Source organism: Ammodytes marinus (genome assembly GCF_949987685.1).
Source record: "Ammodytes marinus genome assembly, chromosome: 21".
NCBI classification, from domain to species: Eukaryota; Metazoa; Chordata; class Actinopteri; order Uranoscopiformes; family Ammodytidae; genus Ammodytes; species Ammodytes marinus.
In genome coordinates, this window is record NC_137225.1 from 18570507 (window position 1) to 18583659 (window position 13153).

Here is a 13153-nt window from a genome sequence, read left to right on the forward strand (position 1 = left end):
TTCCACCTGGCATTAACATGTGGTTTTTGTGATCCGATCACATGAATACAGCTCTAACTACAGGTGAGAACCTGAGCGCCTCCTTGTCTAAATGAGACAGTAGCATATCTCGTCAACCTAGACTGGTAATTATCTTCGCATGTAATGCATTTTAATAGCAAATGCGATTAAAACTGTGGCACTGTACAGCCCTGTATGTTTACTTGTTTGAACCCCACCGGTTAAAAACAGCAATGCAAACGGAAATGATGAACGTGTTGATTTAAATACAGCGCGGGTAAATGGAATCCGATCACAAGTAGACAGAGAAGTCACATTTGAAAATACAAGTGGGAACACACGGACTGAGAGCTGTCCACTTGTAACCAGATTCAAAAAGTCAGATGTTAATGCCAGGTGGAAACAGGGTCTTAGTGTAATAACCGGCTTTATGGACATTTCAGTATTTTGTGTGTCGAATGAAAATAGATACCAAACGGGAAGAAAGTTGATTTTGAATTTACTATCTTTATGCAAACAGCATTATGCAATGCAGTAAAAACCAGCTCCTATAGGCCAATATCAACAAACAAAAGGCTTAATAATAAAGCAATTTATTCGCCAAATAAGAATGCCTATACAGTATATACAGTACATACGACAGTCTGAATACTACCAGGAAAATGGCAAAACAAAAGTAGATGGACTCCCAGACTGCATGGAAAAGTAGAACAATCATAACTGTATTCTGTAACACACGCAATGATATAACGCGAGGGATTCCTGACCCCTCTGGGAAATTAAATATACACATTGCATTACCTATATAAAACGACAATAATCTGTACACCATTGTATGTAAAATACGATTGCACAACCCAACAAGTCCCACAACATGTCTATATTTGAATTCAAGCAAGGCTTTGCTGCTTAAGTCTTGATAAAATAACATAAAATAATTAACTGTATTTTGGCAATTCCACTACCACTCGACAGATGTTTCCTTTGTTGCTGCAGAGGAGGATGAAGACTTCTCCCGTGTCATATTCCCTTATTTAACAGTAGACACATGTAAGTGGTTAATACGCCCGGTGATGGGATGAGGCAAAAAACCATGAAAACTGTTGGAAAAGGGTCAGAAGACGAAGGTATTTACACTGATGAATGAACACTTGGGGAGGTGAATGGCTTTTTTTACAGTGTGCGTTTTCATGTGTGTGCGTAGGGCAACGTGAAGAAGACCTCGTTTAGTCTTTCGGGGAGAACCTCTGAAAACAAACTATACTCTCGGTCCTCTCTCCTCTCCAGCACTGTAACTCAGCGGTCTCCTCTCCGGCAAATGTCCACATGGAGGTCAGTGTTACCCGGAGTCACCTCCCTCCCTCCCTCCCTCCCCCTGCTATCCCAGAGTTCACTCCTGCTCCTCTTCCTCCTGCAGCTCCTCTATGGCGTCCATCTGACCCCTGGAACACACCTCGCTCATCGGGGCCGAGTCCTCGCCCTCCACCACCAGCTCATTGGACATCTCATTGTTTTTCTGCAGAGACAGCGGACGAGAAAGGTATGAAAACTATACGATCCTTTTATGCACGACAATTAAAGCAGCAGTCGTTGGCCTTTGAATTCTTTAGTCTCAGGCTTCCGTCAACAATGCAATATAAAAGAGGATAATGTATAAGAGAAACAAGTGAAGAGGTAACTTTTCTGTTCCTGGTTAAAATGATTAGGTAAAAAGAGGGGCGCTCTAACCACTACAACACGAGTCCCCCCCCCCCCTCCCCCTTTAACTAAAAATGTTAACAATTTTAAAAAGTCCTCAGTTGCAGCAGACCACAGGTTTATAAAATGCCAAAAAATATATTTAAAAAAAAAATAGGTAAAACTAGATTGTCCAACTAGTTGCCATCCTTTGTATCACCTAAATACAAATGTGAGCAATGGTTTGTTTCCCATAGCTAAGTAAATAATATACAGCTGTCTTACATGAGAGGCTTCAGGTCTTTTTTTCTTGCCTGTATTCCTATCAGATTGCATTCAGTTGCATCCCTGTTCAAACTAAACGAGATGATCACAATAAGTGTAGGACAAAAAGGAGGAGGCACGTGCTCTCCCGTTTGCCATTGCCTCCATCCAGGTTTTCTCACCTGTTGTCGATAAACATAGCAGGCTGCTATGGCAACCATTGTGGACTCTCCTATGAAACCGGCCAGCAGCGATCCAACCCCGAGCGTGGCCCCGTGAACCCTGGAACACAAAAGGATTGATTTATAGGCTTCAGTCGGTGCCGCCTTCCATCCAAAACCATTTTAGAAGTGAAGAAGTGAGTCATCCTCTTTTCAGGAATAAAGAGTAAAAAAAAAGACAATTTACCAGAATAACACCTGATGCTGTATGAAATAACACAGTGAGCCTGAGTCACAGCGCTGACCTTTTGTGACCCTGGCAGTGTTCTCTGAAGTGTTGACTTACCCCATATAAGGCAGCACAACTAGACTGGTGATGAGGACAATGATGCGGAGAACCGAGCTGGGGGCCAACACAAAGGTCTTTTTCAGGGTCATGAGCCATCCAGTCAAATGAGCCCGAACAGTCACTGTACACAAACACACGCACACAAACACAAAGTAGAAACATCACCCCACTGGTCAGAGCTATTCCCCTGGTTAAAGCCACAGTGGGAAAAAAATCCAGCGAAATTTTTTTTCCAAAAGGGAGTGTCTAACTTACCTGGAACAGGGAAAAAAGAGAAAATTCGAAGTGGTGTCACACACAGCTGAGCGAATGCCTGATCCACTCCGATGATATCAACCAGGATCTTCTCCGATATATGCGGCGTCCAAAACACCAAAAAGCAAATCTGTAAACACAAAAGTGGACAAAATAAAATAATTTTTTTGCGTCAAATAGATTTTCCCCAGGGGGGCGCCCTTAGCTCAGTTGGTAGGGCGCCCCACCACTATGAATGACACCACCACTTGCTCAGCCCACATGCGTGTGGTCTCAGCTTTGAGCCAAGCATAGTCAGCGTATCAGCCGAGTCATATCTGGCACTTAACACTTTGTATTAATAAAAGGGCGATCTCATGTCCAGCCCTCCTGTGTTGAGTCCTCATTCATGTCGACCTGCAAGTCCCCAGAACTGACAAGCTCCCAGTTCTTTGCTCTCCTCTCCGTTTCCACAGTATTCCTTTTAGTCAAGGCAAGCACAAGTCTTGCAACTATACTTAAGGCCAAATAAGATCAAGAGCAACTCCATGCTCATTTGTACCTTCTTCGCAGTTAGCCTGTGAAACCACCTGTCTGACTACCTATACTAACCTTAAAAACCCTGTAAACCCAAATCCAAAAAAACCTTCTAACTACATGCATGTAATCTAGGGAGTTAGTTAGTTGCATGATAGTTCTGAAGGCATCTGAAAACAGTTAGGCATATTTATCCATCCAAATTAAAGATACTGTCACATAAATTCAGTTTTGATATTATGGCGTGCTATGCTCTGGTTCTTATTATACAATGAGTACTTTTAACCAAGGCAGTTCTCTGCACGAACATTCGATAAAACCATGACTGATGCCATGCAGACCGTTTGACACGGCCATGCCCACACAGTCCTGTCAAACGGTCTAGACTATAGACAGTAAAAGGGCTGTTTTTTTCATTTTACTGTATAATCAGATTTGTTTAAGCTCATTGAGACACCCAATTTATATTGTATATTGATTTTTACTATTTTAGACTATTTTAGGTTTCCAGAGGCTTTAAACCTTGAGGTATCATCCTGCTGGACCTGTCTGCATCCTTTCATTCAATGAATAAATTATCCATCTGAACTATCTGGTTTTAGTCCTTTCTCATGGGGTTAAAAGTGGTGTGGCAAGGAAAACAGTTCAAGCATCTGTGTTTTCTTCATGCACCCGTGACAGTCTGGCACTCTTTGTCTAGAGAAATTGATGGTTTATAGCACTTATTCTCGGACTCTTCTTTTTACACTTCAGTAGCTTGAATTGTACCTTATTTGTTTGGACAAAAGCGCTTGCCAAAATAATCCACGTAAATAGTTTTATGCAGATTTAGATACGGAAGTTTCTGAGGACAGATAGGTATTGTAAAATATACTCTCTATACCTAAGAAGCTAATAAAAAAAACTTTAGGAAATACATTTATACTAATGACATTGAGTCTAACTTTATGTTGAGAGAAAACAAGGGAAGGGAAAAGGACAACAGAACAAGCTCTACAATATTAAAAAGTACATTTCCTTAAACATTTCACCCTCTCACTCTTTAATAAATACTTGTGTTGCAGGAAATTAACTTTGCAAAAGTATTTGATGTGGTTCCTTGGTTATTGCTTCCTCGTACCTAAATGTAGTAGGACATCACTAGCAATTGCTGTTTACATTTGGTATCACCATCCATCATTATTTTAAAAACACGGAGGCACATAATAGTAGCTAATTTGTGTGGCTGAAGCAAAAACCACAGTCTCCCCTGAACTCAGCTGTGGTTTTTCCTAACGAGGCGACGCATGCACACATCCTGCATACTTTCATAAAATAAAATAATTTGAACACTACAGAACATTAAAAGGTGGAGTCAGCGGTTCTGGAGAATCCTTGTTGTCAAAATCACTTTTTCAAAATCAGTCAATATCTCCTCACGATCCGCTACCTGTCAGTAATGTGTGTTAAGTACACAGCTTAGGCTATTTAAGCTGTTATGTAAACAAAGGTGGGCAACCGTAGCTAGCAACATGTCCATTTACAGAGCCGAGGCTGTGTATTAATACTTCATTTATTTTCAGCCCACACAGTATAGACAGGTATCGGATAGTGAGGAGATATTCACTGATTTTGACAAAGAGATTTTTGCAAGAAGCATTCTCCAGAATCGCTGACTCCACCTTTGATCGGCTCCTTTTTTGAACCCACACTAGTTTTCACCTTGTTGTCTTTCCTTCGTGTGTGATCAGAACAAGCCCGGGCGTGAGCGCTGTCAGCTTGTGTTTTTCACACTGCAGCAGACCGTACCTGTGTGCCTGTTGTACTGAGCTGAGCACACACCCTCACATACATGTTTACAGCTCTGGGAATCCACATCTGGCATGCCAGCCTTCTCCTCCAAAAGGACCCAACCTTAGCCACAAACTTCCTGTTTTTCTTATTCTGGTTGTTGTGCCAACTAACCGGGCTCCTAAAGGCTCCTTCTTCCTCTGTATCATCGTGTTGACATTGAAAGTGAAATGTGAGCAAAGAGACCAACTGGACCGTTAAGTCGACTGGCCCAATTATCCAAACATTTTGCTGAAACACAAACACTCAGCAGCAGTACATAATGTGACCGCAGCACTCATTACTTAGTAGGAAAGTACACCTGTGAGGAACTTTTGGAATGTGATATGTTTTATGCGAAAGGCCTGTTTTAATAAGCTCTTAAAGCTTGATGGGAGTGCTGGTAAGGGGGGGGGGGGAACAAAAGCTCCTTGGCCTCTTCACAAATTCCAACCTAATGTGTCTCCCTCTGCAACCTGAAACCACGACAGGACGGCAAAGGGAAAGTACATAGAGTACCCCAATCACTTTGAACTTGAGTGTACAGCTAGAGTACCAGCATAATATACCATCTGGAATGTGTGACCTCTATTTTTTTTTAAGGTCCTAAATTTTGCCTTTTTTCCTGTCGAAGCCGTCAGGGTTAGAGATTATTGAGTGGGGAACCTTGGATCGCATTGCCTTTGGCACACTGCAAAAACTATGTCAAGCTAGTTTCTGCATAACACCAGACTGGTTATGTCAGTCTTGGGGATGGCTCTGGCATACTATCTTCCAATCTGTATGACAGCAGGATTAGAGAAAAAGATAAACATAGCCTAGATGTTGTTTTTGAATGGAAAGACGTTTTGCATGTGGGTGATCACGTTTTGATATTTTTGTTGAACACAATCTTGCACCATCAGAAGGTGCAGAAATACACCCACTCCAATAATCAAGCAATAATGCATTTGACAAATACATGGCTGTATCCTGTATAATAATGCATTTTTTCAATGCATTGTTGAAAGAAACAAGACTGGCTTTGGTTACAAGGTTGTTGTAGAACACAACAGTAGGACAATTGAGACTACTGTAGTAAAGGTCGAGTCTCAATGAGGGACACCTTAGACTGTAAACAAATACTCTGAATGTACAGGAAGGCCAATAATGGAAATTAATACTGGAACTTCATACTAGCTGTGTCAACTACACGTGTTTGATTAATAACCTGTCTAAATCATGTTGTTTTTTCTTATTTCTGTAAACATCACTGAGGGCTTCAACTTTTTGATACATCTTTCAGACAATAAAAAAATAAAATACATTCAAAAATGTCTAAAATGTATGAGTATACAACAAATCAAGCTTTGGAGCGCATTTGAGAATCTAGGGCAAAAAGTGTTTTTGCAGTTTTGCTGAATATTTTACTAAAACGATGTGTGCATTATTAAAACTGTATCAAATTTAATTTAGTTTCTCTAAACTTTGTCAAATTTTCAGCAAAAAAAACTCCAGCAACAAGCTCAGGCTTGTTTCCACACATACCACCAAAGCTAGCAGCTAACCACACCTTATGTCCAAGTAGATGGATGCCACATTCTGAGAGCATTACAAGTCACATGATGTGACTCGGAAAAGAATGGATGGAAAGTAAAGAAAAAAAATGTATCCTTTTCTTACCGTTAGTGATATAGCCACACAGCAGGCTGTAAACTTTTTAATGTGTGTCTTGGTGACCGGGGTGCCAGCAATCAACTTGTTGCTTGGATTGTTCTGTCGAGGATAGAGAGCAATATGAGTGACGTAAACAAAAACTAAAATCTAGTATAAACCGTTACCACTATCAGGTGGGTGGAGTGTGGTTTACCTTGTCAAAGGCCGGGAACACTGCTCTCAGTTCAGTCAGCCAACCGTAGGGCATGTGACCCACCGGGTATGTGGCCGTGAGGACAGCCACGGCCTGGAATGACAAAAACACGACAGCTATAAGTTACCGCAGTGCCGCCGCTTTAAGGCTAACAATACCACACGGCTAAATTAATGACAGGTGTCCAACAATGGCAGAGTTGAAAGCAACACAGGTGACCCTTGACTTCCTTCCAGGTTTTTTTCACAAGTTTATGATTTGGATGAAGGCCCCATAGATTGTTTTTGTGTGCCAAACAACAACGGACAGTGTCAGGCTGTACGTGGGAACAGTAGGGCCGTGTAGGAATGTTTTCATGTTTTCATAATCATGCCCTGAGTTCGCTCTGAATCCCCCAAACCACTGGCGGCCAGTGTTGTCCATGATTTCCAGTTCATTCTGGTAAACAGCTTTGTATTGTCTCTAGTAGTTGTGGGGGTAAGTGGGGGTCTCTGTAAACTAGAAAGCTCCAGAGGGATTCTGTTAGCATCTGGCATTTCATGTGCAACAACTTGAGGGAATGATTAGTGTCCCTGGCTTCACTTAGCTCTTAATACCCTTTTAATGATACACATCTTCAAACATTAGCCTGCAAGTATATTAATATTAGGCTTCTTGTAACAGCTTAATTAATAACATCCAGATTAAACATTGCAAATCAAACTTCTCAGAGGTACATGTAAGAAATGCTTTCAGGAAGAACAGTTGAGATATATTTTGGGCGTATTAAATTTGCGATGGGCTCACCTCTGTAGCGTCCGAGGTCCCCTTGAGGTCGCGAGAAACAAAGAGGTTGACGATGGGTCGGCTGATGCGCTGAGTGGCCAGGATGAGGGCCAGGGGCCACCAGAAACTCAGCATCTTCTTGATAGTGGCATCGCCCTGCAGGGAACAACACACATACAATAAATCAGTCTTGGTTTACAAGAGATAACTTAATTTCTGAGTATATCATTACAAAATTCTAATTGATCATTCATTGTGCTTTTGGTTCAAGTGGTTTAATGCCATGTATAAAACTACTACGGCGGTCAATACCCTTTATTTTCTCCTGTCAACAATAACAAGGCAGAACTTACTCCCACATCAAGCCCGCTGGAGTCTGGGATGTTGTCGTGAATGTTACAGTAGTAACCCAGGCCCACGATGGTGAACCGGACCAAGGCACCCATGTACAGGGAGAGGATGGGGATGAGTAAAGGCTCCACACATTCTAAGTTACTGTGGAGGAGAATGGACACGAACACGATCTGCAGGAAACAACAGAGGCCATAAACACCCACACAACCAAATAACCAAACAAAAAAAGAATTGCTTTGAAATGCAGCCTTCTGGATTGAATTAAAGCAAAAGTACTGGATCTCATTACCTGGGCCACAACATCAGAGATGGAGGCCGAGCCGACTATGACGCTGTACTTGTGCTTGAGGAGTATCCCGGCATGAATCCACGCCTTCAAAAACAGAACAAACAAGTTTTTAGATGTTATCCCTCAGAAGACAAGGAGGTTTAAAACAACAAGACAAAAGCTCCAAGTGAGATGGACTTAAGAGCAGGGAATGCACCATCACTCAAAACCAGCGTGGACACAGGATAAGAAAAACAGTCTTTATAGTTCAGGTGTGGTTCAATCCATTGCTTGCATGATAAAAGGTTCTGACTTCTCATGTAGAATAATCCTTGCGTTTACTTCACACACTTACCATTGCATCCAACAAAGGGAACGCAGCCAGGTATAAGAAAGCCCTTCTTGTCTTGTTGCCCACAGAGTCATCCACATGGTGGAGCTTATTAATGATGTAGTATCCTAAATCTGTGTAAGCTGTGAAGAGTGAGGTAGACAAAACAAACATGTTGATAAGAGCAGCAGAGGTTGTGATTTTAAAGGTCCCATATTATGTTCAATTCAGGGTCAGAAAATTTAACTTGGGTTTCTACTAGAAAAAATGTTTCATGGTGTAGTGTACAAAAAATATATATATATTCCCCACAGTGCCATTGCTGAATCTCCTCTTTTCAGCCTATGTCGCTGAAACGCTCTGTTTCAGAGCCTGTCTCCTTAAGCCCCGCCTTCCAGTAAAGCCCAGTCTGCTCTGACTTGCTGGGATCTTGGGGTTTGCTTATCACAGGTGGAGGTAGTGCTTGGTTAGGTTGGCAATGGCTTCTCCCCTTGTGATGTCATATGGGGAGAAAATTTGACTGGGGTTTTTGAGCAAAGATTTTCAGAAAGGTGGAGAAAAATAGAGAGGGTTCTTTCTCTAGTCACACAGTGGACCCATATTAAAGTTGAAAAATAAAATGTGAATTTTGCATAATAGGACCTTTAGCAAAGAAAAACATGCTGTAAAAGGGTGCTAGATAATGAAACTTCAGTTTGCCAAAAATACCAAAACATCAATTTTACAACTGGAAGTGGTGTGTCACCCACGTGTGGAGAAACAACCTCCTTTTTTTCAAGACAAACACACCTATTAAGATGTGCAGGACGAAGGCGATGATGCCGGCCGTCACCATGCAGAACACAGCCTTCCGTCGGTCCCTCCTGCTGTTGACAAACACCAGGCCCACGTTCTTGAAGTCGCTCATGGGCCCTGTGAAGAACTTCATCAGGGAGTAGGCCAGGCCGTAGCTGGCCAGCATTTCAATCGCATCCTCTTTGACTGTGGCTATGCCCCTGTTGAGAGCCTGTAGGAGGGGTAGGGGGAAGGTGTTTATAATGTGCAGAGAGAGAGGGAGACAGCACGTGGAAATAGAGGAAGGCCCATATAGACTGTAAGGCCACATGACCATGACTTAGCCTAACTTTATCTCTGACCGGACAGGGAGTGCTTCTCCTTATTCCCTGCCAAAGCTCTTCAATAAAAATTTAAATGACTTGCATGTGCTTTAAAGACACGGTAAAAAAAGGGGAAAAAAGCCAGACCTTTGACTCATCGTGACTCAAACTCACCCACTACATTTTACCCCAGAATAATTTCCATTCAATTCAACTAGGCTACTTCTATAGCTGCCCCCTTTTTCCTTTTGCAGCAATGTGTGCTATTAATACCAGCTAACCGAGCCATTACATAAGCTTAATCCTGACATATCCCAAGCTTCAATGTGTGTGTTTTTTTTAACTCTCTCACTATCTGACAAGGGGTCCCATGGGAGAGGGCATAGAGGACAGGAAATGTCCAAGCAGGAAAGATATTAGGCTACATGATCCGCCATCATATGCAGCAGACAGACAGACAGACAGGCCTTGAGTCAGATCTACTGATTAATCAAAAGACAAACAAGACACAGATAGACACACAGAGAGACAGTGTGGCGCTTGTTGACTCAAAGGCTGTATGAATAAAAGACGCTGAAATCAGTAGGAGCTCGACGTAGCCTATTTGGTGACAGGAAACATCTCCTCGGGGGTAAACAAGGGGCCTTTCTATTCGTTACAGCGGTTTCCTCACCCTAAATAATGTATATTTTACACGGCGCTTCTGCTAAGGCTAGCCGGGGCTACGACACAACACAACCGGCTTTTAAGCGACACAAACGGGCTGGAAATACAATGTCAGTGCGGAGATACGGGGCTTTTCTAGAGCTCAGACATTGATGCTCGCTGAGATCCTGAAACCTATTTATTCTCACAGAGGCGGAATTAAGAAGAAGGAAGAAAAGACGTTACATCCGTTAGCCGCTGCTATCAAAGGCAAACTGCTACACTGTTGTCATTGAGATAGAATATTAATATAACATCTTACCTGTTCGCCGAGGTCGATGGCAACATTGGTGATAGCCAAAGGCACCAGAAAGCGGATGAGAGGCCAGTAAGGAGTGAGAGATGGAAAGTCCACCATAGTACAAGCCGGGGTGACAGAGCGAGGGGCATCTGCCTCGGTCTGGATTGATTGAAAAAAGGGGAAATCAAGAGATCAGCGTAGGTGAGTTGACAGCGAAGCACCTGTGTTTTTCTGACGGTAGACGGAAAGGCTAGTAGCGGCAGGAGCCGGGGTCGGGGCGCTGCTCCTGTGGCGGCGGCAGCGTTTCACTATGCGTCGCTGAGCGGAGACGAAGGTCAACGGAGCTGTCAGACCGGTGCATCTTCCTCCAAAATCATCTTCTAGACTCGGGGGAGGTTTGGGGAGGAGACAGCAAAAAGACACCGAGTCAGTCCGAGCGATGAAGAAGAAGAAGCCTCCCGCGGTATCTCCACTGGAGATTTGGATAAGAACGATAATCCCAAAACGGGGCTGGGATTAGTTTTTTTTTTCTACCTCCGCGTTTGACGTAGCGCCGCACGCTGCGCAGTCAGTCCATTTGTTGTCGACCCGAGGCCGAGGCTGGAACCAACCGCTGCACGCACGTGGGCCAGCCAGGCATCCCGGCCGTGACATCATCACCGAGTTTAGAAATGTGGCTGCTTTATTGTTGTTATTATTAGGCCCACTGCCTGTACAACACACATAGCCTATACACAAAATATACACGAAACACACGAGCGCGCGCACACACACACACACACACACACACACACACACACACACACACACACACACACACACACACACACACACACACTAAAAACAAACAGGCTCACAAAACACACATACACACGTTTGTGTTACTTTTGGTGTATTTAGATATTTTTATACAAATATAGACCTACATATTTCACCAATTAGGGACATGGCTCTCTAGAAGGCTATGTGTCCATAAAATTGACTTAAATCAGAAACACACACAAACACATACAAAGGTGGTCAGCTTGAATAACATGGTGAGAAACCTCTCATTCATATATATTTAGGCTACCTGAAAATATTTTGATATCATTCTGTCGTCATGTTTTAAATTGCCTATCTATGAGTAAAGAAATGACATGTAGGTTAACAGATAAGCCTTGATATGAAAATGCCTAGTGAAATACTGACCCCTGGTGGATAAAGCAAGAAAATATATGTCTGCTTTTATTAAATTTCGATTGGACCACATTCCACAATTCCTCTGCATTTCTTGGTTGTCTCAAAAACAGCATTTTTGATGTCACCACATAGGTTTTCTATTGGATTAAGGTCCAGGGATTGGGCTGGCCACTCCATAACGTTAATCTTGATGGTCTGGAACCAAGATCTTGTTCACTTACTGGTGTGTTTGGGCTCGTTGACTTGTTGGAACACCCATTTCAAGGGCATTTCCTCTTCAGCATAAGGCAACATGACCTCTTTAAGTATTCTAATGTAACCAAACTGATCCATGATCCATGGTATGCAATAAATAGACCCGACACCATAGTATGAGAAACATCCCCATAACATGATGTCTGTGCCACCATGCTTCACTGTCTTCAAAGTGTACTGTGGCTTGAATAGGGGCCGCAGACAGTTTGTCAGACGACCCCCAAACACTGAATTCAAGCCACGGTACACTTTGGAGACAGTGAAGCATGGTGGCACAGACATCATGTTATGGGGATGTTTCTCATACTATGGTGTCGGGTCTATTTATCGCATACCATGGATCAGTTTGGTTACATTTTAATACTTGAAGAGGTCATATTGCCTTATGCTGAAGAGGAAATGCCCTTGAAATGGGTGTTCCAACAAGTCAACGACCCCAAACACACCAGTAAGCGAACAAGATCTTGGTTCCAGACCATCAAGATTAACGTTATGGAGTGGTCAGCCCAATCCCTGGACCTTAATCCAATAGAAAACCAATGTGTTGACATGTTTTTGAGGAAAAAACAAGAAATGCAGAGGAATTGTGGAATGTAGTCCAATCGTCCTGGGCTGAAACACCTGTTCAAAGGTGCCATAAATTGGTCGGCTCCCTGCAACACAGCTGTGAAGCAGTTCTCAGAAACAGAGGTTATACAACTAAATATTAGTTCAGTGATTCATAGGAAAGCTAAATCTTCATGCATTTTTCAGTTAATACAGTAAATGTTTGAGTTGTAAAGAAAAATGCAGACACTGCTATTTTTTTTAACAGTCTAATATTCCTTTTTCTTCACTTTCTGTAAAGATGAAGAAACATTTGACAAGTTTCTTCATATTTGGATTTGGAATAGAAAGTGTAATGTCCCCAATGCATTTGCGTGTTTGGAAATAAAAGCTATGATAACGATTTTGATCTTGCCTCACTTTTTTAAACACACTGCTATTATTTTGAACACAACTGTATGTTCAGTATGTGACATGAAACTCATGGAACATTTTTCAAATTGTACCTGGCTGCTCGTGTCAACCTGAA

At 42.4% G+C, this 13153-nt stretch overlaps 1 protein-coding gene across 1 annotated transcript; it reads right to left on the reverse strand.

The window, feature by feature from the left end:
- Window positions 1–482: 482 nt before the first annotated feature.
- ankha (ANKH inorganic pyrophosphate transport regulator a) lies at window positions 483–11258 on the reverse strand. The gene is made up of 12 exons (XM_080050455.1): window positions 10663–11258; window positions 9388–9604; window positions 8623–8741; window positions 8289–8372; window positions 7999–8169; window positions 7667–7801; window positions 6881–6973; window positions 6694–6786; window positions 2707–2836; window positions 2449–2572; window positions 2124–2223; window positions 483–1516 (listed from the first exon to the last, which is right to left on the reverse strand). Exons 1-12 carry the CDS (start codon window positions 10756–10758, stop codon window positions 1391–1393), a joined length of 1488 nt encoding a protein of 495 aa, XP_079906581.1. The 5' UTR covers window positions 10759–11258; the 3' UTR covers window positions 483–1390.
- Window positions 11259–13153: the final 1895 nt, after the last annotated feature.